At 42.0% G+C, this 25,079-nt stretch overlaps 1 protein-coding gene across 5 annotated transcripts in view; it reads left to right on the forward strand.

The window, feature by feature from the left end:
* Nucleotides 1–25,079, forward strand: part of sema5a (sema domain, seven thrombospondin repeats (type 1 and type 1-like), transmembrane domain (TM) and short cytoplasmic domain, (semaphorin) 5A) — a 150,039-nt gene that overhangs the window by 74,004 nt on the left and 50,956 nt on the right. For all 5 annotated transcript variants that reach the window (XR_011691885.1, XM_071485358.1, XM_071485357.1 and 2 more), the window contains 5 exons: nucleotides 9,301–9,363; nucleotides 12,459–12,557; nucleotides 17,847–18,060; nucleotides 19,375–19,660; nucleotides 21,494–21,629. Coding sequence is in view for 4 of the 5 variants with exons in the window: in XM_071485358.1 (XP_071341459.1) it covers nucleotides 9,301–9,363; nucleotides 12,459–12,557; nucleotides 17,847–18,060; nucleotides 19,375–19,660; nucleotides 21,494–21,629 (798 nt within the window). In the remaining variant the exon portion in view is untranslated. The remainder of the gene's footprint in view (nucleotides 1–9,300; nucleotides 9,364–12,458; nucleotides 12,558–17,846; nucleotides 18,061–19,374; nucleotides 19,661–21,493; nucleotides 21,630–25,079) is intronic.

Consider the following 25,079-nt stretch of genomic DNA (forward strand, 5'->3'; position numbering starts at 1 on the left):
CCCTGCGGAGCGAAGCATTTTGCAACCCACTGTGTTACCATACAAACATTGACACATTGAGGGGTTTATTTCTAGGTGGTAGCAGCAAGGCTTCTTTGATGGTTAGACAACTCTTGATGTTAGCCATTTACACCCTGGAAAACCAGGGGGGAGGATGAGGAGGGAGAGAAAGAGAAACGGGAGTGAGAATGACTGGATGGAACAAAAGGAAGAATGGAGGGAGCGGTGTTGATATAAATCGGCCTGGAAAGGGAAAATGAGAAAAATGGTCAGACGAAATAAGAAGCGAGACTGAATTTGTTGGCTAGGAGGGAGTGGAGGGCAGCACACACAAAGGATTCAGGGAGCAGTGAGAAAGCACACAGACAGAGGGAAGAAAGCAGAGAAACCCCCCACGGAGAGAGAAGAGGAGTCATGCAGAGCCAGCCTTTTGTGGCCGCTCACTGGGACACAGATGCTTTTTAAAGATGCTCTTTGCCATCCGCACACCCAATCATCCTTTTTTCTTTAATTCATCCTGCGCTCGGCTGGCGCTGCAGAATCAGCGAGGAGATTCCACCAGCCCAATCAACCCCTCATCTCCAAGACATCTTCTCTTCAGAGAATAGGACCTGGTAATCCCCGCCAAGGCCTGGGGCCAGTTTAAACTGACCTGTGCACTAGTCCCTGCTTTGCATTTGACTGGACCGGAGCTATGGAGTCAAGGGGAAGGCTAAGTTCAACTGCTGAATTTTGAGGAGCACAAATGCTATTCTTCCATTTACCTCCCTTTGAAATCTCTTTCTTTCCTGCCTTCTTTTTCAGCCTGGAATAAAAAACAGGAGATTAATTGCACAGAGATTTGGTTGCCTGTGTGGCTGGGTTTACATGTATTTGTCATTCTTATTGTTGGATATGAAAGACTTGCGGAGAGCGCCAGAGTGAACAAAGAAAGTCTGAGCGCAAACTGTCATTAGCAGTCCAGTGTGTTTTATTTCGGTTGCACCAATGTTCAAAGGGGTTGCATGAGGTTCCTTTTTTTTTTGCTGCAGAAGGAAAACAAGCTAAAAGCTACACCTACGCTTGTCTTTGTGATTTCACCCGATCCCCGTGCAACAGCCCTGTCAGATAATGCCTGATGGCAGTGATTTGTTCTTGCATGGCTGACAGCACTAAGAGGGAGGTTGTGTATGGTTTGACATAGCACAAGGCTTAGAGCTCAACAGCCAATAATACGCTAAAGAGGTGCATGTAATTACCATATGATCGATGGCAGGCTGATCTCATCTGGAATGTACATGCGTGAAACATGGAAAAAAAAAAAACATACCCACAGTGGTCTTCTGCTGCTTGATGAATCCTACCCACTTTTCCTGCCCATGGTTGCAGGATGATGTGTTATTTTCAAGCACTCTGCAAGGCAGCAAGTGAACTCTAAACCCCTGGTAGTCTTACTGTTGTGGTGTAAGGTTAAGAGAGTAGTGCCACTGAGTGGTAGCTAAACACTGCTGGTCTAACCCACTCATATCGAGTTGAGACTCAGAGATCGATAGAGCCTGAGCCCCATCAACAATAATCTCCTCATTAAATGCCCTCCTTGCTTGGAGGTTATAAAAAATAGAGAAAGCCCAGAAGACCAGAGGATGGAGAGAAAGAGGACTTTTGTTAAAAGAGTTGATATTAAGCAAGCTGAGAACTTCTACGCTTTTATTGCCCATGTGTCTTTCAAGGCAATGCCTCCGATTTGGTCTTCAACATGTTCTGGGAAAAGAAAGCGTTCGAAATATAAAGGTTTATCCGAGGAACAATTTACACAACAGGATGACAATTTCAGACTCATTAACAGAATAAGTAGAAAATCCTCCATATTACAGCACGGCTTCAGGTAGTTAATGTGCCAGACCCATAGTGTGAAAATGTTTATTTAAAAAGTCAGGTTATATTTTGATTCTTTGTGATTGTGAATGTTGTGTGTGGAGCGTTGGTACAACAGATACCAGCTGCTGCAATTCACAAACAATAACAGTGACGCTTCAGGACAAGAACATTTTGTCGACGTGTAGTTAGTACAAAGTGAACTGAAACTCACTCACCCAGAATTCTGTGTACAGATCTGAATGTCTGTCTTTGAGCTGCTTACATAATTATGAGGTGTCTCCTCCTTTCATTTGAAATCCTCTGTGGCACTGTTTGCATACTGCCTTTTGGTTGTCTGTAACTTTCCCCTGGCGATTCATGTCATACAAAATATCTCCATACAGCGGTCTCGGTGTGCTTGTTTTTTTCCCTCAAGTTGCGACAGACCTGTTGCGGCACCCACACTTACTGCTGCCATTCCACAAGTTGCTGTTATTGTTTACTGCGCCGGCCCTCTTGTTCTCTCCAAGTTTGTTGTCAGACTAGGAGGCATGTAGGGTTATTATACTGCCCTCATCAGTCCTGGAAGAATCACCTATGACAAATTTCAATATTTGTGCACCATGTTCCAAAGAGGAAGTGGTCTATAGATGATTATTTAAAAAAAAAAAAAAAAAAAAAAGAGGAGAGAGAGGAGGAGGCTGGTGGAGAGGGAGAGCCAACGAGAGGTCCAGACTCAGACACAGCTGATAATGAGAGAGCAGGATGCAGTCAGTGAAGAAGAAAAAGTGCTACTTTCAACCACAATGGCTTATGCAGTTATGAGGGGATTGCTATGCTGGGTGTGTATTATAGGTAATGTTGCCTGTCTATTGCATTAGGTCAACACAGTTTAAGCTTGGAACTTTGGATTTGCGCAAGGACAGTAAGAAACAAAATCTGCTGGGATAGATGCATCACTTGGCAAACTGAACCCCACTCCACTTCTTTTCAGCGGTTAGGGGAACGGAGGAGAATGAAACGCTCATGAAGTTCAACACAGTGAAAGAGGAGCTCCCGTTCACAATAAAAAAAAAAAAATTCAAAAAAAAAAGAAAGGGAGCGACCAAATAATGTAGTGTTGCAACCAACTGAGAAAGTTGATGGCGCCAGGAAAAGTTAGTCAGGAGCCCTGCATTACATGAACTTGCTAGCATGTACTCAAACTGAGTGGTAATTGAGGGTTGAAGTGGGAAGAGTCTAGCCTTGACACATGAGTCAGCTCTCCCCATGGCCTTGATTGGAGCTAATATCTGGTACTTTTTTTTTCTGCAGTGTCTCAACAGCCTGAAGAGGCCTTCCTCTCTCAGTCAACCTCTACCCCCATCCTCACTGATCTGGAAAACACTGTCAAGAACAAAAGGCGGATACTTCTCCCTCTCCTTGATCCACTTTCAAACTTGTGCAGTTGAAGTACAAAAAAAAAAAAAAAAAAAAAGACAGACTTAACTGTGCAGCATGAACAACTAATTACATTTATAGCTACCACAGCCAAAGAATTGGGTATAAAAACAGCATGCACAAAGCTAAATATCCATCCTCCATCTACAGGTGAATCCGTCTTTATATCTCACATCTGTTCAGTATTGTCCCTCTGCCCTCTCTGTTCCTCATTCAGCCCCCTGCCCTCAGCTGCTGCCAACCTTTGGCAGGCGAATCAGCGCTGGCATCGTCATTATCCACCTTCCGTGGCCCACAGCGGAGAGGGGACAAACACTGATGAATTGGGCCCTTCTGCATTTGCATTGTATTCAGTTTCCCATTGTGTTGCCGTGGCTGATGAATGGCCAAGCCTGCTCGATGTACCTCTCAGCGTTGTTTTCCTGTCTGCCCATGAGCCTCCCAAATGATGTCCTTTGATGATGTTGAATACCCTAATACAGTGATCCCCACTGCCAATTCTTAGCTCCATCCTTACACTTGCACACCTGCTCCAATAACAGGTTACACACTTACATGCTGGTCCTGAAAGCCCTAAGTGTTGAATTTGCCGGAACAAGAAAAAGAACTGGGTGAATTCACTAAAAGTTAAGCAAAGAAATGAAAATTTAAAAAAACAAAACACCCCCTTTAAGAATCCAATATTAGCCGGCTGTTTCCATGCTAAATCGAAACAGGATGCAGGCAATGAGGCCGAGTTGCAGCAGAAACACTGTGGCCCAGCATTAGTCAATAAGCACTGGGATGAGGAGGATCAGTGGCATTGTTCACCATTCAATACAGCACCAGAGGAGGAGAAAATAGTGGATATCCACTCCAGCCTCTCTCTCTCTCTCTCTCTCTCTCTCCTCCGGCACTGGCACATGAAAACACTATCCATAACAGCTCCCCTTGGCAGCAGACAATGTGTGGTGTTGAGATGTATATTTTTCCTCCATTTTTCTTTGCTTTCTCTGCTTTGTTAAGAAGGAAGGGGACTCCAAAGACGACAAAGGGTCTTTCTCCAGTCCCACATGTTGTATTTCATGGGCCTGTCTCTTGCAATTACACTTCGTCAGACAGACAATTAGCCCTGCTAATCAGTAGCTAACAGAAACTGTCCTCCATAGCTCTGGAAGCATCGCTAATTCAATTACTAGAACCCACTAACTTGGCCATTTAAATGCATAGAATAAAAGGCATCAATGGGATTGGAGATGCAGATACCAGCTTGCTCAGTGATATCATGGAGTTTGATGGCATGTTTAGGCAAGTGGGTTGTGAATTTAAGTAGGAAACATAACAGGGAATCACTTCAACACTGACGAATCTGTCTGTGGTGCTATAATGATATGTGTAGTGACCTACACACTTGCTCAAACATGACATCAAGACCAATTTCATGCGTAAATCTTTCAGCAGCTTACATCAGCATACATCAGTCTAAATAGTAAACATTGTGCCAGCACATCAAAAGGTAATATCAGCTATTCACGAGACTGATTAGACTTCCCCGGCAGGATTTGTCCAGCTCTCACTCTCAAGCCGCCGCCCGCTTGTAATGAGACACACAGCTAGTCGTTTCACAAAGCTAGACAGCTGTCAGCAGCAAGTGTGTTCTCTGGACCCTCTTTATGCAAAATATATTCAATATCATGTCTGGAAACAGTGCTGTTTTGGAATTCAGGTCCTCACTCCACCCTCCGTCTCAGTGACTACTTCACTCTGCCCACACTGTCTCCCTTGTTCTGGCTGACTTCTAAGTTGGGCTCAATTTTCTCTTTGTTGTTTTTTTCTGTCTGTTTGTCCCTAATTTTCCCCTTTCTGTCCTTTCCGCTCACTGTCTCTCCCACTCTCTCTGCCCACTGGCTCCCTTGATATCTCTCCTACATCCACCTCGTGGTGACAATAGCCCCTCAGTGTGAGGGTTGACGAGAGGCTTGAGTACAATGGTTCATCTCTGAGGATTACATCCATAACAGGGGACGGCAGAGAGGGCGGACACACGAACACAACAAATGCCAGGATTTTTTTCTTCAGCTTCTCTGATGCAACAAATAACTGTTATCAACTGTGCCAAATTCCCTCTGCCTCTCTCTGAATTTCTGCATCTTAATCACGCTTTATTATGCTTAAGGGACTATTCCAGTTTACTACAGCTTGGGTTTTATATTTGTAGGTTGGCCATCTTGAAGATTTCAGTCTGGGACGACCTGACCTGTAGTTACTGATAGTAACAGCTAATGTGGTTGAATTCAACAGGTCACAGAGTTCTCGGGGGGGGGGGGGGGGGGCAAAACAAACTGCTGTCATTTCAATAAAGACGCCAGGCAGTAATTGGCCTTTTGTCATCATGCAGCCATATCTGACTTTCTGCTGCACACACCATTCAGTCTGCAGGCACAGTGAAAGGAGATGATTACCTCACTGAGGCTGCACCTTCTTATTCCATTACTCCCTGCAATATTTCAGACTGATCCGCTGTCAAAAAAAGCAGTGAAATAATATGAAGCGGCAGCAGTAGGAAATGTTCGCTCTGCATCAGCAGCAACTTAATACAGCATATTTTCAGGGAATGTCGCCACAGACACCCAGTTCATAATTCTGCAAATATATGAATATTGCAATACTAGGTTCAGTCAATATTGTGTTACCTCATTCAGCGATAGATAGAGACTGAACAGACATTTATTTAAATGAAAATCTTCAAGATTGCCTTTTTAACATTCGAACTATCAACAGAATCACTTAGAAGTAGTTTGACAGGCCAGAAAACATGAGGAATTGGACAATCAACCAAGAAAAGCCCCAGGTTGGCCCAAATGAAAAAAACCAAGACATATTGTTAAATTATCCACACTACCAGTTGTAAACATTCATCATCGTTTGCCAAAACATTTGGTTCAATTTTGATCTACAGCTGTATTTACTGCAGTTGCACATTCATCCCTGAGCACTGGTCTATTATTAGTGACGTCTTGGATATGCTCATTTCCAGTGTTATCCCTAAAACAATCATCCGGATAAACATTTGGCTGGATCATGTGTCTGATCATCTGACCTGTTTCAGACATGAGACATAATCTAGTGGATGTTCAAACAAGTGTTGTCATCAGTTTCATCATTTATTAGATAGAGGATTCGACTGCCTCTTTATAAAGTCTGGCAGTCACAGAAATTTGTATAGACTGATCTGACATGAGATTAAGCAACATTAACAATGTACAAATTTTGCAAATTCAGAGTTTCATAGTTTATTAAACTGATTGTATTTTCTTTGAGCGCAGAGGATGTTTAACAGACAAATTTATTAAAGTAAAGGTGAACAAGATGCACATTAAATCTGTTTCTCTGCTGCTTGTGCCACCTATGACATTTAAGTCAGAGTGCTGCCATGTTGGGAAATGTTAATAGGTTCAACCCGGTGAAATTACCATCACGACTTTTATATAAAAGTGACACTTATTCAGACGTGGTGCCTGCATGTAAAATTACCGTCATGTTTTCATATTCATTTCATATTTTCATTCATTTCCTGTGCTTCAAGATCATAGCATTTAGTACAATGTCACCAAAACTGATAGAAATGATGCCAAAACTATGAAAATAAATAGTTAATATACAGTGGACAGTTTCCTACCTATCCAGTGCCATACTGCACATTTTCTTTTCTATGGGGCCAATTCCAGACAGATACCACCATGCGTAGCTCACTAAATATGATCCCAGTCCTCTCTCTTATTCTCTCACCGTCTTTGTTTCCGCCCCAGGTCTCTGCTTCTGTCTCCTCCAGGTGACAAAGCCACAGAAATAGGTTTTTGTAAAGCAGCCTCCTCTGATAAAGCCAAGAAAGATTATTTAATGACAGCACATTCCAGACATGTTTCAGTTGAAGACAGATTCATGGAGCACAGTGGCTGAACAATAGCATGTTAATGAGCTTTTAATGTGTCTTAATGACGCTGGTGCATGGCTGTGATTCTGTGCTTTACTCTGGGCCATTTGAGACAGGGCAGGCAGATAGGGTGGCTTTAGTGGTCATTGATGCCAGAACAGCCCCTCACTTACAGGCATCACCCTCTTCACTGGCCATAAAGTTGATATCTTAGAGACGTAATGAGAATATGGAGCATTTTAAAAATCTGCTTTAAACTATGTTGAACGATGACAAATGACATAATCGCCTCGTAATGATAAAAGCAACCACTTTACTCCTATTAATGTGATCTGAAGTTGTAATTTTGCATTGTGTTATGATTGATTTTTTTACACAGTGAACATGAGTGAGTAAGGTTTGAGGCCATTAACAGGTTTTCTTCCCCAATGCGACCAGTGAAAGCACTTTTCAACGCCTACATCCAATTCAGCTGGGACCGGCTGTGGTGCCGTGTGTGCAGGCTGTGCTGCTTGCGCTGATGTGTGCGGTTTGTGTCTGTGGTGGCTGCACGGCCCCAGAATAGCCTGCTTTGGCCTGGAATGTGATCTGACACACACACACACACACACACACACACACACACACACACATACAGAAGAGAGAGAGAGGATCCAGCTCCCATTAATACTCCATATCTTATCCTCCCTGAATAGTACCACACACCCTCAGCTCTCTCATCTCTCTAAGCTCCATGCTGTTGCTGCCAAAGTGTGCATTTATGTGTGTGTGTGTACATACACTCTTCCCAGTAGAAAGGCCACTGAGGCGAAAAGCTAAGGCCTTGTCATAAAACACACAGAGGAAACTCCCAGAGCCTTCTCAAAAAGGAAATGAAAGAAGTTCTCCCAAGTGCAGAGGGGGGGGGGGCTCGGCTTTCTTTTCCCCTCTTGTACTGGCATAAAACAAGCCTGATACTAAGGTGAAATCTAATATTCTCATTCAGTTAGCAATATTTACTATATTCCCACAGAGAGAAGCTCTGCGCCTCTGGCCACTCGCCAGGTTATTACTGCTGGAAAGTTGTATCTGACAAGAAAAGAAGTTGGGTAGTTTTACTTTTGGAGACTTTTCGTCACTTGGCGTTAAGCGTTTTATTGCACCAGCCAATTTTTAGTTAAGTATTCCTCTCTCTGCTAGTCCTACAGAGCTGGTGGGAGTGACGGCTAATTCTGCCTGTCACAAGCAAGAGTGTCTTTGTGGCCCGGTGCTGTCAAGAGGCCAACTCTCATTTCATAAATAGAAGAAGTTTTATCAATGAGAACTGCCCCACACACACACACACACACACACATACACACACACACACACACACAACCTCCCCAGAGGTCACGCTGAAATTAAACGGTAGAAACTGGAGCATACTGGTGTCTTCACCCTAAGACAAGACGAGACAAGGTTTTATCTTCCTCTCCCTCCTGTTGTTAAAATGGAAAAGGCGTCCCTCTGTTTCTTCCTCACATGTAAATTACATTGACATCCCACTCTAGGGACTCGCCTGTTATGTCTTCAGATCCCTCCTTTTCCCTCACACATAAATCAAATTGGCATTTACCTCTGTGCGCGCTTGCCTCTCTTCTTCTTGAGGTCTCTGCTTGGTATGCACCTTAATTGGATTCTGTATCTGTATTTAACAAGGCTTATAAACCTCCATGCACTGTAAGCGTGTATGTGTTAGACTAAGAGTACAGTGAAGATGTAACATCAAACTCCTTTACTGTTCACTTTTGTTTTAATCTGTCCCTCCCACCCAAGTTAAAGACTAGTTGGCACCCACAGGTGAGTGCTGCCACCAGTGTATCAGGTCATCGCAGTTATGGTTTCCTACCTGTGTTTTCATGTCTTCTGTGGCATTTATATTCTCTCAGACAAAGTAACCACACATCACATTGACTTCAGAAAGGGGGAAATTTTGCTTCAGCTGAAAGCCGGGCATTGTTTTGCTTGGGTTCCCTGAGTGGTTTTCAAAGTGGTTCATGGTGACATGGCGCCAAATGTTTGTGATTTTTGCTTCTTCTTGATGGTTTTTTGGGAAGCTTACACTGCTTTTCTCTCCCTCTGTCTCTCTGCAGGAGGCTGAGTGGCACTGCGATGAGTTCACCAAAGGAGCCTGCTTCAGCCGTGGAAAATCTGAGGTGAGTTTAAGTGATGCCTGAGAGTTTGAAATGTCACAGTGTTATATTACTTGAGCAGACGCTTGTCACTGTGTTGAGGAAACAGGTTTTAGTTCTGGTTTAATGTAATGCAAGAATCTGCAGCCATGTTATTGGCTCTTTGAGACTATATTTAGGCCCAGTGGTGGCAGTGCCATCCCTCCCCTCGAGCCATGCCGCTAGTCTGGCTCAAAATTTAATGTCCATGCTGAACCCAAGATCACCCTGATGACATCACAAGGGTTATTTTCTGGAGTGACCCGATAGCCAGATGGTTAGGGTGCATACCATGTGGGCGCAAATGCTTTGAGCAGAGGAGTCCTCGGTTTGACTCCTGACCGGACAGACTCTTTTCTGCATGTCATTCCCATACTCTCTGTCCCATTTCCTGTCACTCTCCACTGTCCTATATATAAAGGCAAAATGCTCAAAAAATAATAATGTATTTTCACAGTCTTGACAAAGTGCCCTCCAGAGCCACAGGAGATGACTAATAAACTGATATTAATGTGTAAAATTGATGGAATTTCCCTTTGGTAGTATAACATTCAGTCATATAAACAACTACAGTCTCCACCATAACCTCCAAAACAGCTGATGATAGTCAGCATATTCTTGTGGCTTTAGTTTTCTTCAGAACTGACATGTGGATAAATGCTGTTTACCAGTGGAACTGAAGGCTGCTGATGTTGGACTTTCCCACCAGCAGTGATGCGTAATAGCTATGGCTAAAAAGAAAATTAAAACTTGTAAAGACAGAAATCACAGTTCTTTCTTCATTCTTACAGACAGTGTGGAATCAGCTCCAGCTAAGTTATAATGAAAAGAACAATGAAGCCTGAAAGCAACTTGCAGCTCGTTATTCAGCCTTCACATACAGACTCACTGGGAATCCCAGCTTTGTATATGGGATTGACCTCAAAGAGGATTTAAATCAACTTGTTGTGAAGTAGAAAGATTCCCGACCACACCTTTACTGTTATTTATAGACCTTGCATGAAGGGAGCTCCTATTGTTTTTGTAGTTTCATTTTGAACTCAAGTGTATGTTTTTGTATGTGGTTAGCTGGTATGGTCTTTCTACCAAACAGCTGGTTTAGAGCTGAACTTGACTTGTAGGTGAACTGCCCAGCCCTGATCACTGTGTGTGTGTGTGTGTGTGTGTGTATGTGTGTGTGTGTGTGTGTGTGTGTGTGTGTGTGTGTGTGTGTGCTCGCGCACACCACTGTGTATTTATCCTCCTGTGAAAGGTGGTTAGGGACCCATAATAGGCATACAGGAGCTGGCCAGCACAAGATAGCAGTTGTGAATTACAGACCAAAGCTGCCCCAGTCCTTGAGAGTTGCCGCTGTCTGTTGGAGTTGAATTGTTTTGCTCACTCTTCCCTTCCTGAGGATCAGCTTCTGTTCACTAAGAAAAGCATTAAAAGACTTCATTTTCCTGCAGTTGACAGGGCTTTCAATGGTTTATTACCTAGCTCAGCGCGCAGCAATATACCATCGCTTAAGCTATTACACAGATACCTTACCTCTGCTTCGAGTGAATTTACAAGTGATTGTATTTTTTTTTTCCTAATGTACACGTCTGCTCTTCTCTTGTGCATTTGATTTATTCAAACCAGGAGAAGAAAGGCGAGTTAAATTGACTTGACAGGACTTGATTGCTGCCTCTGTTTTGTTTTATAACGCGAGAGCCAAGTATAACAGCCTCTGCATTACAGTATGGACGTGGAACATTTGTCAGGAAATTTTCATAAACAAGTCAAGTCTGTGAGGCTGGGCAAATATTAAATATGCAGTTATTTACCATACAAACAAACTGCAGAGAAGTGAATTATGCAGACCCCTTCAGAACAGACCCCCACTCCTGCACCCACACACACGCACACACATACACAAGCATGCAGCACATAACGAGCTGTACAAATAGCACAGATATATAGGCATATATAACAAGTGTAACTACATACACGCACACTTGTGTGTCTTCTTTTTTCAACAGGCATACACATAAACACATACACACATGCTTAGGCAGTGCTTAGCACCAGGAAACAAGTTGTTTTACGAGTCAACCTCCATCTCGATAGGGCGAAATAAAAGGCCTTCCCGTCCTCCCTCCCTCCATCTTTCCTGCAGTGCCCTCCACTCCTAAATCAGACCCATGAGAGGGGGAGGAGGAGGGGGCTGGATAGGGTGGGGGGGGGGTCGCCCTGGGCACATCGAGTGGCTCAGACAATAGCAGATTTACAAGGTTTTAAATTTCTACGAGGGCCCCTCATCAACCCAGCCATGGCCCCTTTCAGATGACGGGGACCCGAAGTTTATTACTTTGTCCTAGGACAAAAACAAATGCTGCTCTCTGACATGAATACTGACTGCTGTTGTTACATTTACTATGAGATTTGTTGATGGAAATCCCCTGCAAACCTGCATAAATGCCTGACGGCAATGATGAGAGTTCACCACGTTCAACTGCAATCAATCATTTGATCAATCATACGCTTCGTCAGCCCCACTTTATTTGTCAGGCGCTTTTAACCAAGTGCTGAGTGGTTTGCTAGAAACCCAAGCCAAAACCTCAAAGGAGGAGCGAGCCAAGAAAGGAATGGTGAGCATGTACTTCACCATAATACAGAGAAAAGTGGTTTGAATTGATTAATGTAGAGAGCGGGCTAAAAAGAAACATGATTGAATGAGGGAGGCTACACTTTCATTTCACTTTTTTGACCAGTCAACAAAGCCAAGGCAATTTTCTAAACTAATCCTGATGGGTCCTCTCCCACGCCTGCTGCATTTATCTGTTCTCCACCTCATTTAGATCCCTCTCCAAATCTGGTCCCTGTTGAATTAAGATGTGACATGGCTAAGCTGTGTGGGCATTAGCCTTGATTTGACTCTGTCAAGCTTGGCCACGTTTTAGAGTAGCCCTCCCGCGGTTGCAGGTGTTTGTCTCATTTATTGGCATAAAGTGTAATTTTGTCCCTCTGCCCAATGCTGCCGCTTGTCAATAGATAGATAATGGTGCTGCTGCTAACTGCTAACTGTGATATGTGTGTTTGCTGGTGTGTTTCCACAGGAGGAATGCCAGAACTACATCAGGGTGCTGCTGGTGAATGGGAACAGGCTGTTTACCTGTGGAACCAACGCCTTCACCCCCATCTGCACCAACCGAACGGTATGAACTACAGCCAAGTTTCTTTTTGCATCCTCTGCTCCATCCATGCTTCTTTTGTTGGACTAGGTTCGCACAGAAGACAAATTATTCCCAATGCAGTTAAGGCCACCGTTACTATTTTGAATAATTACCATGTGACCTCCCTTGCCCGATTGTCCTGATCCAAGTCGTTTTGAACGCTACTACCTGCAATCTGCCAGTTGCAAGCTAACCTGCTAGCTGCCAAACACGTAAGCTATTACTGCAGTGTTATCTTATGTAAACCACACTGGCTCTGGGTTTGACAATGTTGTTTTAATAGTTTTTTTTAAGTTACAGTGAATATATTTCAGAGGAAAATGAAGTCTGTTTTTATCCCTCTACTAGAGCTGTTTCCTCTTTACTCCTCTACCTCTTTATCATGAGACACATTCAGCAGTAATTCTGACTTAATAAAATTGTAGACAGGTTTTCAGTATTGATTACATTGAAATCCCAGTGATAAGGCAGCGTACTGCTTTGTCAAACCCAAATGAAACACATTAATTGTTTTCCCTTGCTACAGAACTTCACTACTTTTTCAGCGGTGTTATGTGTTTTTTGATTGATTGATTATTTTCTGACAAGCTTGAAAGGTGCCAAAAAACAAACTTTTCTCACACCTCAGACTGTTTTTTGTCAGTGACATGACCCTCACGCTGTAGCTTGTAGCTTGTGGCAGTCCCTCTAGTTTCTCACTCATGCTGCAGTGCAGTATGGAAGTTGACAGCAGCTGTACAGGCTTAGCCAGTGTTTACTGAAAATCTATAATAGAGGACTTATAACTCCAGAAACCCCACTTAAGAAAATAATATTAGATATATAATACAGAATGAGTGTATAAGCATACTGATAACACTGAGAATATGAAGACCGAACTGTTATTGATTCAAGTGACTGTGCCAGAAAGAAAGGTCAAGGTTGATCATGATGTGATCGTGATATCACAGAATTTCTTGCCTCCTGGTGTGCAGCCAGGTAGACTAATTATAAGATGAATCTTATTAAGCTTGGTTATTTAAGAAGTCATGTTACTTCAATCTTGTTAAACGCCGCAATCAAAACATTGCCTTAAGCTCATTACTCCTGATAATCATTGTTATCGCTGGCCTACAAGTAAACACATTCCTTTTCTCATCTGTGGGGCTTTGCCCTTCTTTGTGAGTCATTGCAATTAGTCAGCTCCTATTTTATTGTATTAAATCATGTTGTCTTGTAGTTTCACTCCTCCCTCTCCTGTTTTCTACAAATTCCCTGCAGCTCATAATCCCATCTTTTAAAGATATGTTTACTCAGACTTTTCAGTTTGTGCTGCCGTTGTGTTTCAGCAAACTAATGACACAGTAAGGGCAAGAGATTTTGTAAAATGAACCACTGTTTTGTAAGTTTCTGCTACCCTTCTATTTTTCTTACAAAAGCGATATAGTGCTGAAAACCAAATATCAGCGAAGAAATGTTTTTACACACTATTGCTGGTTACTTGTGCCCAGTGAAGTTAAGACATTTAAAATGTCAGAGCATTGTGCATACCTCAGAACAGTGATCGGGCCATATCAAAAACCTGCGCTCGTACTGTGGGATTTCAGGGGAGGAGAAAGCAGGAGTTTACTAATATGATGACATTTGTTTTTGTCAAAAAACACTGCATCCAAAGGTCAAAGGCTCATAATGACTGTTTACCACTGTGGAAATACATATAGTTGAAATGTCATGACATTATTATAGCAGTATTTCATCAGGCGCTGTCATATTTACCCATTGAACGTCAGTTAATGTGAAACACTGGTTGGCCACAGCCACAGCAGTGGAATCAGGCTCAGACAGATTTACTATCAGCTGTGATGGATGAACAGAGAGGGAGCAGAATATTCTATTAGTTTAATAAGTGCTCAGAGGTTATAGATTAAACAGCTGATAATATCTCTGACTTTGAGCCATTTGGTACCGAAGAGGGCCATGGTGATGATAATGATAGGGATCATTGTGATGAGAAAGGTTTTTTGGGGAGGAGATCGTAGTTGTAATGATTAGTTACTCTCTGATGTCTCTGCCTATAAACATAAAATGAGACACGTTTTAATTTTTTTTAAGCTTTCTTATTTTTTTGAAAGAAGCAATTGTGTGAAAGTACTGTTTGGTTTCATTACTGGGTAATAATCAGAAGAACTGCAGCATACACATTGCAGTCACATGCCCACTGACTACCCAGCGTACAAACACAACATAGATCAGTGCACTTCGCCATCCTATTTCTGTCACAGTAAACTAGACAAACCCTGTACCTATCAGAATAAAGTCTATCTATGATATGACTCATTCCAAGTCTCGTGAATTATTCCAGTGAGTGGCCACCCTGCAAAAAGGTTTTCTTTAAGTCTGAGTTTTTGACCCTATTCATTAAGTGTGTTTTGATCAACCTGTATTTATGCACATTTTCAATTTGCATTAAAAAAAAAAACAAACCCTAAGTTGAAACACAGAAAATTGAAGAAAAACAAAAACTTCAAAATATTGTCAAAACATCTTTTTACATCTACACTGAGGTGGAAAAGTTAAAACCAAAATGCGACAAAGTGCCATGGAAACAGACTGTAACACTACTTAAATTGAATAAATAAAATACCATGTTTCCATCCTTTTTTCCACATTGTATTCCACATCTGGCACTATTTAATAATGTAGTTTTTTTTCTGTCAACTTGGTCTGCAATGGTTTAATGGCACCCATCTGATGAATGAGCACCACCAACTGTTTATCTCTATTAACCAACTCCTAATAGCGGTAGAGGATGAAAAAGTGCATTAATTTGTCTTTTCTTTTGCCATTTCTCTGGAAATCTGGGTAATGAACTAGATATGGATGGAAACCTGACTAAATTGTCACATGTCTATTTTTGTAATAATGTTAATCAATACCAAAGACAATTTGGCTGTTTGATAACAGATGTTAATGCTGTAACCTGTGCTCAAGATGAGAGAGAGTAGACTTGAGATAAAGAAGTTGTGTCCATCCACTGTGGAATATCAGTGAATAGATCTCAAATCATACACAGGGCTGGGTAGCTGAAAAGTCTCAATACCTTCAATAGCATCTCAGTATCACCATACAAAGTGCCCAACTGGCTCTCACTGCACTAAACTGTGAGCTGTCTCTTTCCAAAAAGTCTCTATCAGGGGCATTCAGAGTCACTTCAGCACCCTGCTCGCACAGCTGCTGGCTCCACTATAGAGACGACTTTCTCTCCACTTCCTTAAAATGCAACGGATGCGCTGCAGTCTATCTATTTATCACTCCTCCTCCTGTTTTTCTAAATGACCCAATTGACCCCAAAATGGCTATTCCGGCCCACATTACAAGTCCCATCAATACCAGGCTTTCATCTCAGGCCGGCAGAGCTCAGACAGGGCTGCTCTGTTTTGTTATGGTTTGGGTGAGGCAGAGGTGGCAGGAGTTAACAGAACCCTTGATCCAAATCGACCGGCTCCAGGAAATTGGCTAAAGAAATCGCCTGTTTCCCCTCAACACATGCCCTGAATAGAGTCTGGCTCCTGTATGGAAGAGCTGTCCACAGATTATTCACTCAGTGAAAATTAGAAAATGTGCAAGGAGAGAGGCAAGACTGAACTCTGAATCTCTCAAGGCAAAAGTTTTGCTGTCACTTTAGGTCTTCTCCAACCAAGTCAAAAATGTGGAACCTGCGGCACCCTGGTGGCTCACCTGGAAGAGCACAAACCATTTAGTCCTTACTGAAGTGGCCTGAGTTCGTGGCTGCATGTCAACCCGTCCCCTCTCTCCCCTAACTTTCCTGTTTCGCTCTCGCAAGCTGGGTTTCCATTGATTTTTTTTTTCAGAAAAGTCAACAAAACACAAATGTGAGTGGTTGGTGTTTCCATTAAGTGATGTTATGCGGATAAAGCTGGGTTTTTTTCCTCTCACAATATCAGTCCAATTAATTTGACAAGGGATTTCCATCAGTCTGCCTCTCAGCTGGAACTGGCTTCCTGGGGCATGATATGGCAGACACCACGACTTGAATGTGAAACACTTGTTTCTATTTCAATTTTGCAAAATATTACATTTTTCAATATTCACATGTTTCCTTTTCCATCGTTTTAATGTTCACAATTTCAAATTGTGCAATAAGCAGGTTTGTGGAAATGCACCTACTGTCCCCATTATAGTTAAGCCAAAAATGGAATAGAATAATAATTATTACCTTTTGCAGATTCTCAAAATCTGAGATTAGTGTAATCTTTTTACTTTTCATCATGCATGTCCCCACAGAACTTAGATTAACTTGGATGGAAGCACAGTCCATGATCTAATCCCCGTGTACTGTGTTTACTTTTGCACCATAAAATATAATTACATCTTGGATTTTAAAAAATGCATTACTCCTTTTTGGTATTCAAGGCTGAGTCACTGAGCTATGGCCTGTATATTTTTATAAGTAGGAACCAGTGCAGTGTGTCAGGACTAAGCCAGGGTCATGCTGTAAAGTATTTTTAAAAAGCGAGTAGTTGGATTTGGCTTCAAATTCAAAGGCAGAATACGAAGGAAGGCTGCATCTTACATCAAGCCTCTTTTGAATTCAGAGAGGCTTCCTAAAGATGTGGTATAATAATGTTATAACCAGGCTGACAGCTGGTTGTCCTGTGCAGACATCAGAAACCAAACCAAGGAAACACTGCAGTCAAGAGTAACTTGATTTAAGGAGCCTGTTTTAGGAATTTTATTGCTTTCTTAACAGGTGGTTTCTTAACGTTTGACTTGAAGCAGCTGCTGTGTTTATGTGTTTATCGCGGCTGTTGATTCAAAATGTGTTCTCTGATTATGGTTCCTGCTCCTGAAGGTTTTGTGCATATATATCTCAGTGTGTGTTTGGGAGTAGATGTAAACCAAACAAAACATAATGAGACTAAGTATTATTTTGAGTCTGCACCATTTGCATTTTGGCAGGAACAAACAAAACATTACCAGACTTCTCTGATTTGAATTTTAATGCTGCCCTTTGATACTCTGTCCTACATTTCTATGTAGGTTTTCTACAACCATCAATTATTTAGAAATATGACGCAAAAGCATATTATTCCCATGGATATTGCTTCTTATTGTTTTAGTTTCTTGACTCAAGGGGATGCTCCCTCCACATATTAACAGAATGATTTTTTCTTTTACTGCCGATGTCTGCGTCCAGTAAATGCTTTTTCTTGCATTTCCAATATAAACCTTCTCCTCCTGTTTTGTCCTACCTTTGTCTCTATGTTACAGCTGACTAATCTGACAGAGATCCACGATCAGATCAGCGGGATGGCTCGTTGTCCCTACAACCCCCTCCACAACTCCACTGCCCTCATCACCTCCAGCGGGGAACTTTATGCCGCCACCGCTATGGACTTCTCTGGGCGAGACCCCGCCATCTACCGCAGCCTGGGCGGCCTCCCACCTCTGCGCACTGCCCAGTACAACTCCAAGTGGCTCAACGGTAGGGAGTTACCAACTTTTTGGATCCAGATAGATGTTATAGTTTACGTAAACACAAAAGATGGGCATTTTAAAGAGAAAGAAACAGAATAAAGGCGAAAACTGTCTTATTACTGTTTTTGACAGCTATTAAACATCAGTGCTGCAACTGGTGGGGATTCAGTGTTTTGCTCAGGGATACTTAAGCATGTCAGATGCGGTTCCAACATGGGAGTTGGAATCTGTCTCTCTTGGTTGAAGGATTGTATTACTTCTCAAATCACCACTGTGCTGTGCAAAGTAGTGTAGCGAATTCTGAAAAACAAGTTCCCCTCTATATAATTGTTCTGTTGCCTTTTGTCGGTAAAAACTATTCTTTCTAAAGTTACTAAGCAACTGGAAAATCTTTATATTCATCTCAGCCTTTCTTTGAGGAGGATGATTTTTTCAGGAATCAATGTCTTTTTCCCTGAATGCTCACACCCACTTTGCACACTAACCTTCTCAGTGCTGGTCGGAGAGCTTCAGACAGCTTAAGGTGTCCAGCCTACAGAGGAGCAGGTCAATCAGTATCTTGTCAGCAACTGATTTTTTTTATCTGATTCACATTTAAGCTAAATTGAAAAAAATAAATTAAAACTCACCACATACATTGCTTTGCAGCAACCTTCTGGGAAAAGGTTTAATCACTAATTTTATGGCAAATTGATTTTTTTCCCTCTGTCTCCCCCTGCACTGCCCTCCGAAGGTGCACACGAGAAAAGGGTTGAAATGAAGAGGGGGGAGAAACACTTTCATTTAAAGGGGAATTAAATCAATGTCAGCGAGAATAAAGTGTGCGGTTTAGATTCAATAATGTCATACATAAAGATGAAAGCCGTAGTCGACAGTGTTGTGGAGGTCGCGTGTTTCAGATAGGGTGAGAGTTATTACGCTACACCTGTTTTGGCCATTTCTCATCCTAACCTTTAGGTTTGGGGAGTGAAAAATTAGTTTTCTTATTACAACACAACACCATTAATAACATGGCCTGTAGTTATTAATCCTGATCACCTGCTGTTGTGTGGGCTGCACGCTCACACACACACACACACACACACACACACACACACACACACACACACACACAAGTCATTCAGTCATAGCACATACCCATTTGCTCTCCCGCTCCTTCTTACTCCCACAACCTTAAATATTTTTCTTTTGGTATTTCTTCTTCCTCACTTTGCACTTCATCTTTCTCTAGGGTGTCCTCAATTTTAAAATTTTTCTTTCTCTTTCTGGCATCCTTTCTCCCGCTCATTTTCTTCCTCTTTTGTCCTCACTCCTTTGACAGAACCAAACTTCGTCTCCTCCTACGACATCGGCAACTTCACCTACTTCTTCTTCCGTGAAAACGCGGTGGAGCATGACTGTGGCCGTACAGTGTTTTCCCGTGCTGGCCGTGTCTGTAAGAATGACATTGGTGGTCGCTTCCTCCTGGAGGACACGTGGACCACCTTCATGAAAGCTAGGCTGAACTGCTCCCGACCCGGAGAAATCCCCTTCAACTACAACGAGCTGCAGGGAACATTTTACCTGCCGGAGCTGGAGCTGCTTTATGGCATCTTTACTACCAACGTGTGAGTAGCAGGAGATGTTCTAAAATACAGATAACAAATAACTTACCTCCTTCTTACTTAAAAAATGTATGACATTGTTACATCAGAATTTACACCATGAAATTAGTTTGCCAGTTTACCACCAGCTAAGCCCAGAGCCTGTCACTATTTTTGCTTTCCATTCTCGCACAACAAGCAAGTAAACATGGTTAGACCTAATGGTATAAGTATCATTACATTACAGTACATTTGTCCTTATTTCAGTTTAACATGACCTTGTTTGACTGCTTAACATACTTGTACAAGCATTTCAGCATTGATGCTTCATTTATTCGTTCGTATTTTTGAAAAGCATTTTTCAGTTACATACGTCATTAGTTGTTCAACAAAATCCATTTCAGTAGTTTCGTTTAATTTTTCACTTACATGATTTCATTGTTTACAAATCCCCACCACCCCACCCCGAGGAATCTTTTTTGCATAATTTTCACAAATTGTTCTGTTTTCCTTTAGTCTTTATTCTTTGCTATTTTGTATTGTAATTTACATACAATTTCCAATCTTTTTAAATAATCAGATTAAGTCAATCATCCAGTCATTTTATTCACAAGTTTAAATCTTTTAAAGTTATTTTCCAAGGTGATTCCAGTTCCATTGGTATATTTGATTGTCTGTAGACATTGCACCATACATGATGAACATAACTGAGATCCAGCTCATAGTGTGTTGATATCAGATGAAGAGTAACAACACATATCATCAAATGTTTCTGTCATCCTGTGTTCTAATGTACACACAGCATAGCTTCGTGTATAATCCACAGTGGTACATTTTTGAACACACCTCAACTGCAGCCTCATTAACCTGGCATGTGACCTTTTTGTACCATACATACTGAGTATATAAACTGAGGGATATATGACAATGCTGTTTCCATGGCTGAGCATGTCTTAAATTTAGTGCGAAGTAGAAAGCTTCTCACATATAAATCCAAACAACTTATAAACATGATTCTGTATTCCTGCTATTTGACATTTAAATCTCATGAAAGAAGCTTAGTATTACTCATTAAAAGTGTACACTGTATCATGCATATAGAGGATGTAAGAGATGGGATGCATCCATGGATGAAAATTATTATTTTCTATTTTCTCAAAACATCAAAACCTTTTCCTCTTTTTGTCTCTCTGTTGTTCTTTCTCTTTTTTTTCCCTCATACTCACAAACACACACACACACACACAGGCGCACACCATTATTAAAAGCTGAGTAATCTATTCTTTATGGTCAGTGCCTTCACATTGCTGAAAAAGAAGTCTTTTGAAGGGTATTGGAAACATTTCCCCCTCCAGGCACAGAGTTTAATGAACAGCCGTGTTGGATTATAATTCACATCGCCGAAGTCTCACAGTTTGAGTTGAGAGTTAATACTCTCATTCTTTACTTTCTCTTCAGAGGGAGGAGACCAGTACTTGTTGAAACTGACAGCTTAAAAAGTCAAAGCTGTATTTCAGGCCCGAGATCTGTACAGTTAATCAGATGAGCTGAACAGTTTAATTGTGTCCTCTTGCCTGATTTATAATCCAATAATGACAATCATTTACACCAGCGTCTGCATCTGTCTGTCCAGTGTTTGATTTGTGTTGCTGGGTGAATGTAATACAAATGTAAAGAGGTCAGCTTTACAAATACCAACAAAATCTGAACACAGTTTCCTGCTAGTGCTGTGGTGTCCTTTTCTAAATTTGTTGGCTCAAATCCTTCCCTCTGTTTCTCACCTCTCTCATTCATCATCCCCTCCATCCTCTCATCCCCCTTTGTTGGGTCTCTCTTCTCGTTTCTCCTGACATTCAGAAACAGCATTGCTGCATCTGCAGTGTGTGCCTTCAATCTCAGTGCCATATCACAGGTTTTCAACGGCCCCTTCAAGTATCAGGAGAACTCACGGTCGGCCTGGCTGCCCTACCCCAACCCCAACCCAGACTTCCAGGTAACTAACCTATGCACCAGAATGGTTTTGTGAAACAAAACAAATGCTGTGTCTCAAATCGGACACTTCAGTCAGCACACTCACTTGTAGTACACTGTGTACATTGTCGCCCACCTGCTGGCAGCTTTGCACATTTGACTTCGAAATGAACCTTTTTCTGTCCTCTGTGCGGCCCCCGTGTCATGATACGTGGAAATTAGGCTACTATCGGACTTTCCCTCCTCCGTCTGTCACTTTTTTCACAAGTTTGAAAGTATGTTGATGGTTCCTTCCGGCACGTAGCTAAGGTGGTGACCATTGAGAAGAGAAGTGTCCATCGTTTTGCAGTCAATTGTTTGACTGTTTTGAGTTCACCATCCGGGTACTTATAGTGCGCTGCATGTTGCCGTACTTGTCATTGTGAACATACTTATGCATTCACAATAGCAAGTGTGATTGTGGAAGTACGTGAATTGAGACACAGCAAAAGAGTCTACAGCCATGCTAGCAGCTCAGTGAGCTAAATGCTAACATCGTTACGCTAACATGCCCAAAATGATAACATGTTGATGTGTACCAGGTATACATACATGTGTCTACCATGTTAACCCTCTCAGTTTAGTCTATTAACATGTTAGTATTTGGTAATTAGCACTCAACAAAAGGTACCACTGAGACACTGATGGTGCTAGAGGTAAAGTTTGGGGATCACCGAAATGATTCAGTTCAATCTCTGAACCTTATGCTATCCCAATCCATCAAGAAGCTGATGAGATATTTCACAGGATACTTAAAAAACTTTCAACAAGTTGGTGGTGCGAGAGGAGAAGTGAGATATTACCGATGTGAATAGGATTCATCCTCTTGGGACCATTAATGTACAATGTTTCACAGCAATCTATCAGATAGTTGTTTAGATATTACAGTCTGGGTCAAAGTGGCGGAGATCAAGTGACTAACCAACCAACACACATTTCCATCTCTAGGGCGATGCAATGCAAGCAATTTAGAGCTAATCTTTAATGATCATTTTTTCATGCTTGAGGTAGTTTATACCCAATACACTGCCCAATCAGTTAAACTATATGTGCAGCTGGGTGCATGCCTAAGGAAATATATGTATATAATATGTATGCGCAAATCCTGACAAACGTGTGTTTATCCTGATGAGCCTCCCTCAGAGTCCCAATGAGTGCTTCACTCTCATTAATTTCTGCCTCCTTCAATCACCCCTCTCTCTGCTCATGAACGCACACATAACAACCACTCGTTATAAAATCCAGTGATTTTTACAATGGTGCAGTCGTTCCTTTATGATGTGTCATAGCCTTGTTCTTTGAACTGCAGTCCTTCCTAATATACTGTCCTTGTTTTGCACAAGTGCTACTTTATGTTTATACTCCATCCTAAAACCCGGAGGGCAAACCAAGCAACACTGGGCCACCTTATCCCAATTTGAGGCGCTGCTCGATACTGATGACACAGAGGGAATGTTTTATTAGCAGAAGAAGTGGCTCTCAGTTGTATCAGGCTTAAGAGATAGTGAGGGAGCTAATCCACGCAGCTCTCCACGAGGGATTGAATTCCCTCCCTGGCCTAGCTGCCAATGTGTGACACACGCCTCACTTCCACACATCTTTCCCTTTACGGCCCCTCGATCATGTTTCCGTCAAACCAGCAGATGCCTGCTATCAAGAACTTACACACACATTATCTATAATGACGTGCTCATGCAGAAAAAGTGGATGAAATGCTCATGCAGAAAAAGTGCTGGCTGTGACAGTTTTTATAAAAAATTAATTTAAAAAAACCACATGCACACACCCGCGCATCTGTAACACATGAAGCTTCTCATTGCTGTCATGCATTCCTGTATCTACATGTCAGCAGCTAGTTGAGTAAAATTCACTTAGCTTCAAGAAAACCAATTATCTCTACCTGGTCAGCGCTGACCACAGATTTATCCTGTTCAGTATACTGGAGGTACATCACAGAGGGGTTTCTCTGTACCACAGGCTTCCATAAGGCTGTGTTCCTCAAGGATAAACCAGGATAAGTTCTTCCTCTCTATCCCCATCTCTCCACTTAAGCCCCTGCACAATAGCTGCCCCTCACCGCTCGACCGATGCACACTTTATCTAGGTTTCAGTGACATCTTCATCAAGCATTTGTCAATGGTGGGGGATTAGATTTACGAGCTCAGGATTTATGGCCTGTCTGTTTTCATCCCTTTTGTGCACACACACCTACACTCATGTACATGCACAAACATACACCTACAGGACACCAGCACCAATAAAAGTCACTGACCATATACATATCTTATGTATATGTATACACACATAAAAATAGAGGGTTATAGATTACTGCCGAATAGGGATAATTATGACTGTGAACTCATCACTCAACACACACACACTGGTCATTGATTGAGAGCTTAATTCCCTGTCTGTCTGCAGAGAAAATCCCTCCATTTATTTGAACCACACGGATTGATCCAGCTAGGTTTATTCAGGCTATGAGTCATGTTCGTTGTGCATTAGGAGCTAATATCGTCTCTGTGTTGTATAGGTTTTCTGTCACACTGTAATTGCTTACTGTAAAAACGCATTCATTGTTAAGCTCCATATGGAGGAAAATATGTTAAGTTGGACTCAGGGCCAAATGCTGATGGAAAGTTTTGTTATCTAATACATTTCAAGAGGAACAAAAAAGGTGTCAGATTTCTGTGCTATTCTTTCAACATTATAAATGATTCGATAAGATTTGGAGCCAACACTGACTAAATATTATAAACAGATCTTGCATCTTGGGGTGCTGGAATTTTAGATAACCTAGGACACATTTTAAAGAAAAGCCAATTTTTCAAAAACATGTTGTAAAACAACCATATTTCTAAGTGGCATTTAATATCCTGGCAGAGCACTGTGTGCTAATGATGAGCGGGACAGCTGAGTGTTGGATGGGCCTTCAGCCAAATGATGTCCCTCACCTTGACTGTACCATGGAAATCACAACATCCATCTCTCTGTACATCCAAAGATGTCATAGACCCTGAATGGTCAGTGCTTAACTTTGTCTCACTGTGGCAGAAATATGATCATGCAGACGCTTTAGGATTCATGCACACACATGCAATGCAAGGACAAACCACAAAAGGAAACCTTAGACATATGTTATTATGTAGCCCACACCACACCCACGCAACACATTTTTGCCATAAGCAAGAGGCACATTCAGGGCACACAAGCACATTGAGTGTTGCATTTCCCTGTCCTTCAGGGCTTTAATTTCCCCATCTCCTGATATGGCAAGGGTGCTGATCCATTGCCCGTTCCGGGGAAGCCCTCCATGTTTCTCATCTGTCAAGGCCAAGTCTTAAAGCTGTTGCTACTGTAGCTGGTCAGCAAGAATTAATCGCCACCCAAGGCCCAGTTTTCAGTCTCTTCTGAGGAGGCTGTGTATGATTAG

The sequence above is a fragment of the Trachinotus anak genome, unplaced genomic scaffold (assembly GCF_046630095.1).
Source record: "Trachinotus anak isolate AG129_WGS33_773 ecotype Australia unplaced genomic scaffold, CSIRO_AGI_Tana_v1 ptg000009l, whole genome shotgun sequence".
In the NCBI taxonomy this organism is placed as follows: Eukaryota; Metazoa; Chordata; class Actinopteri; order Carangiformes; family Carangidae; genus Trachinotus; species Trachinotus anak.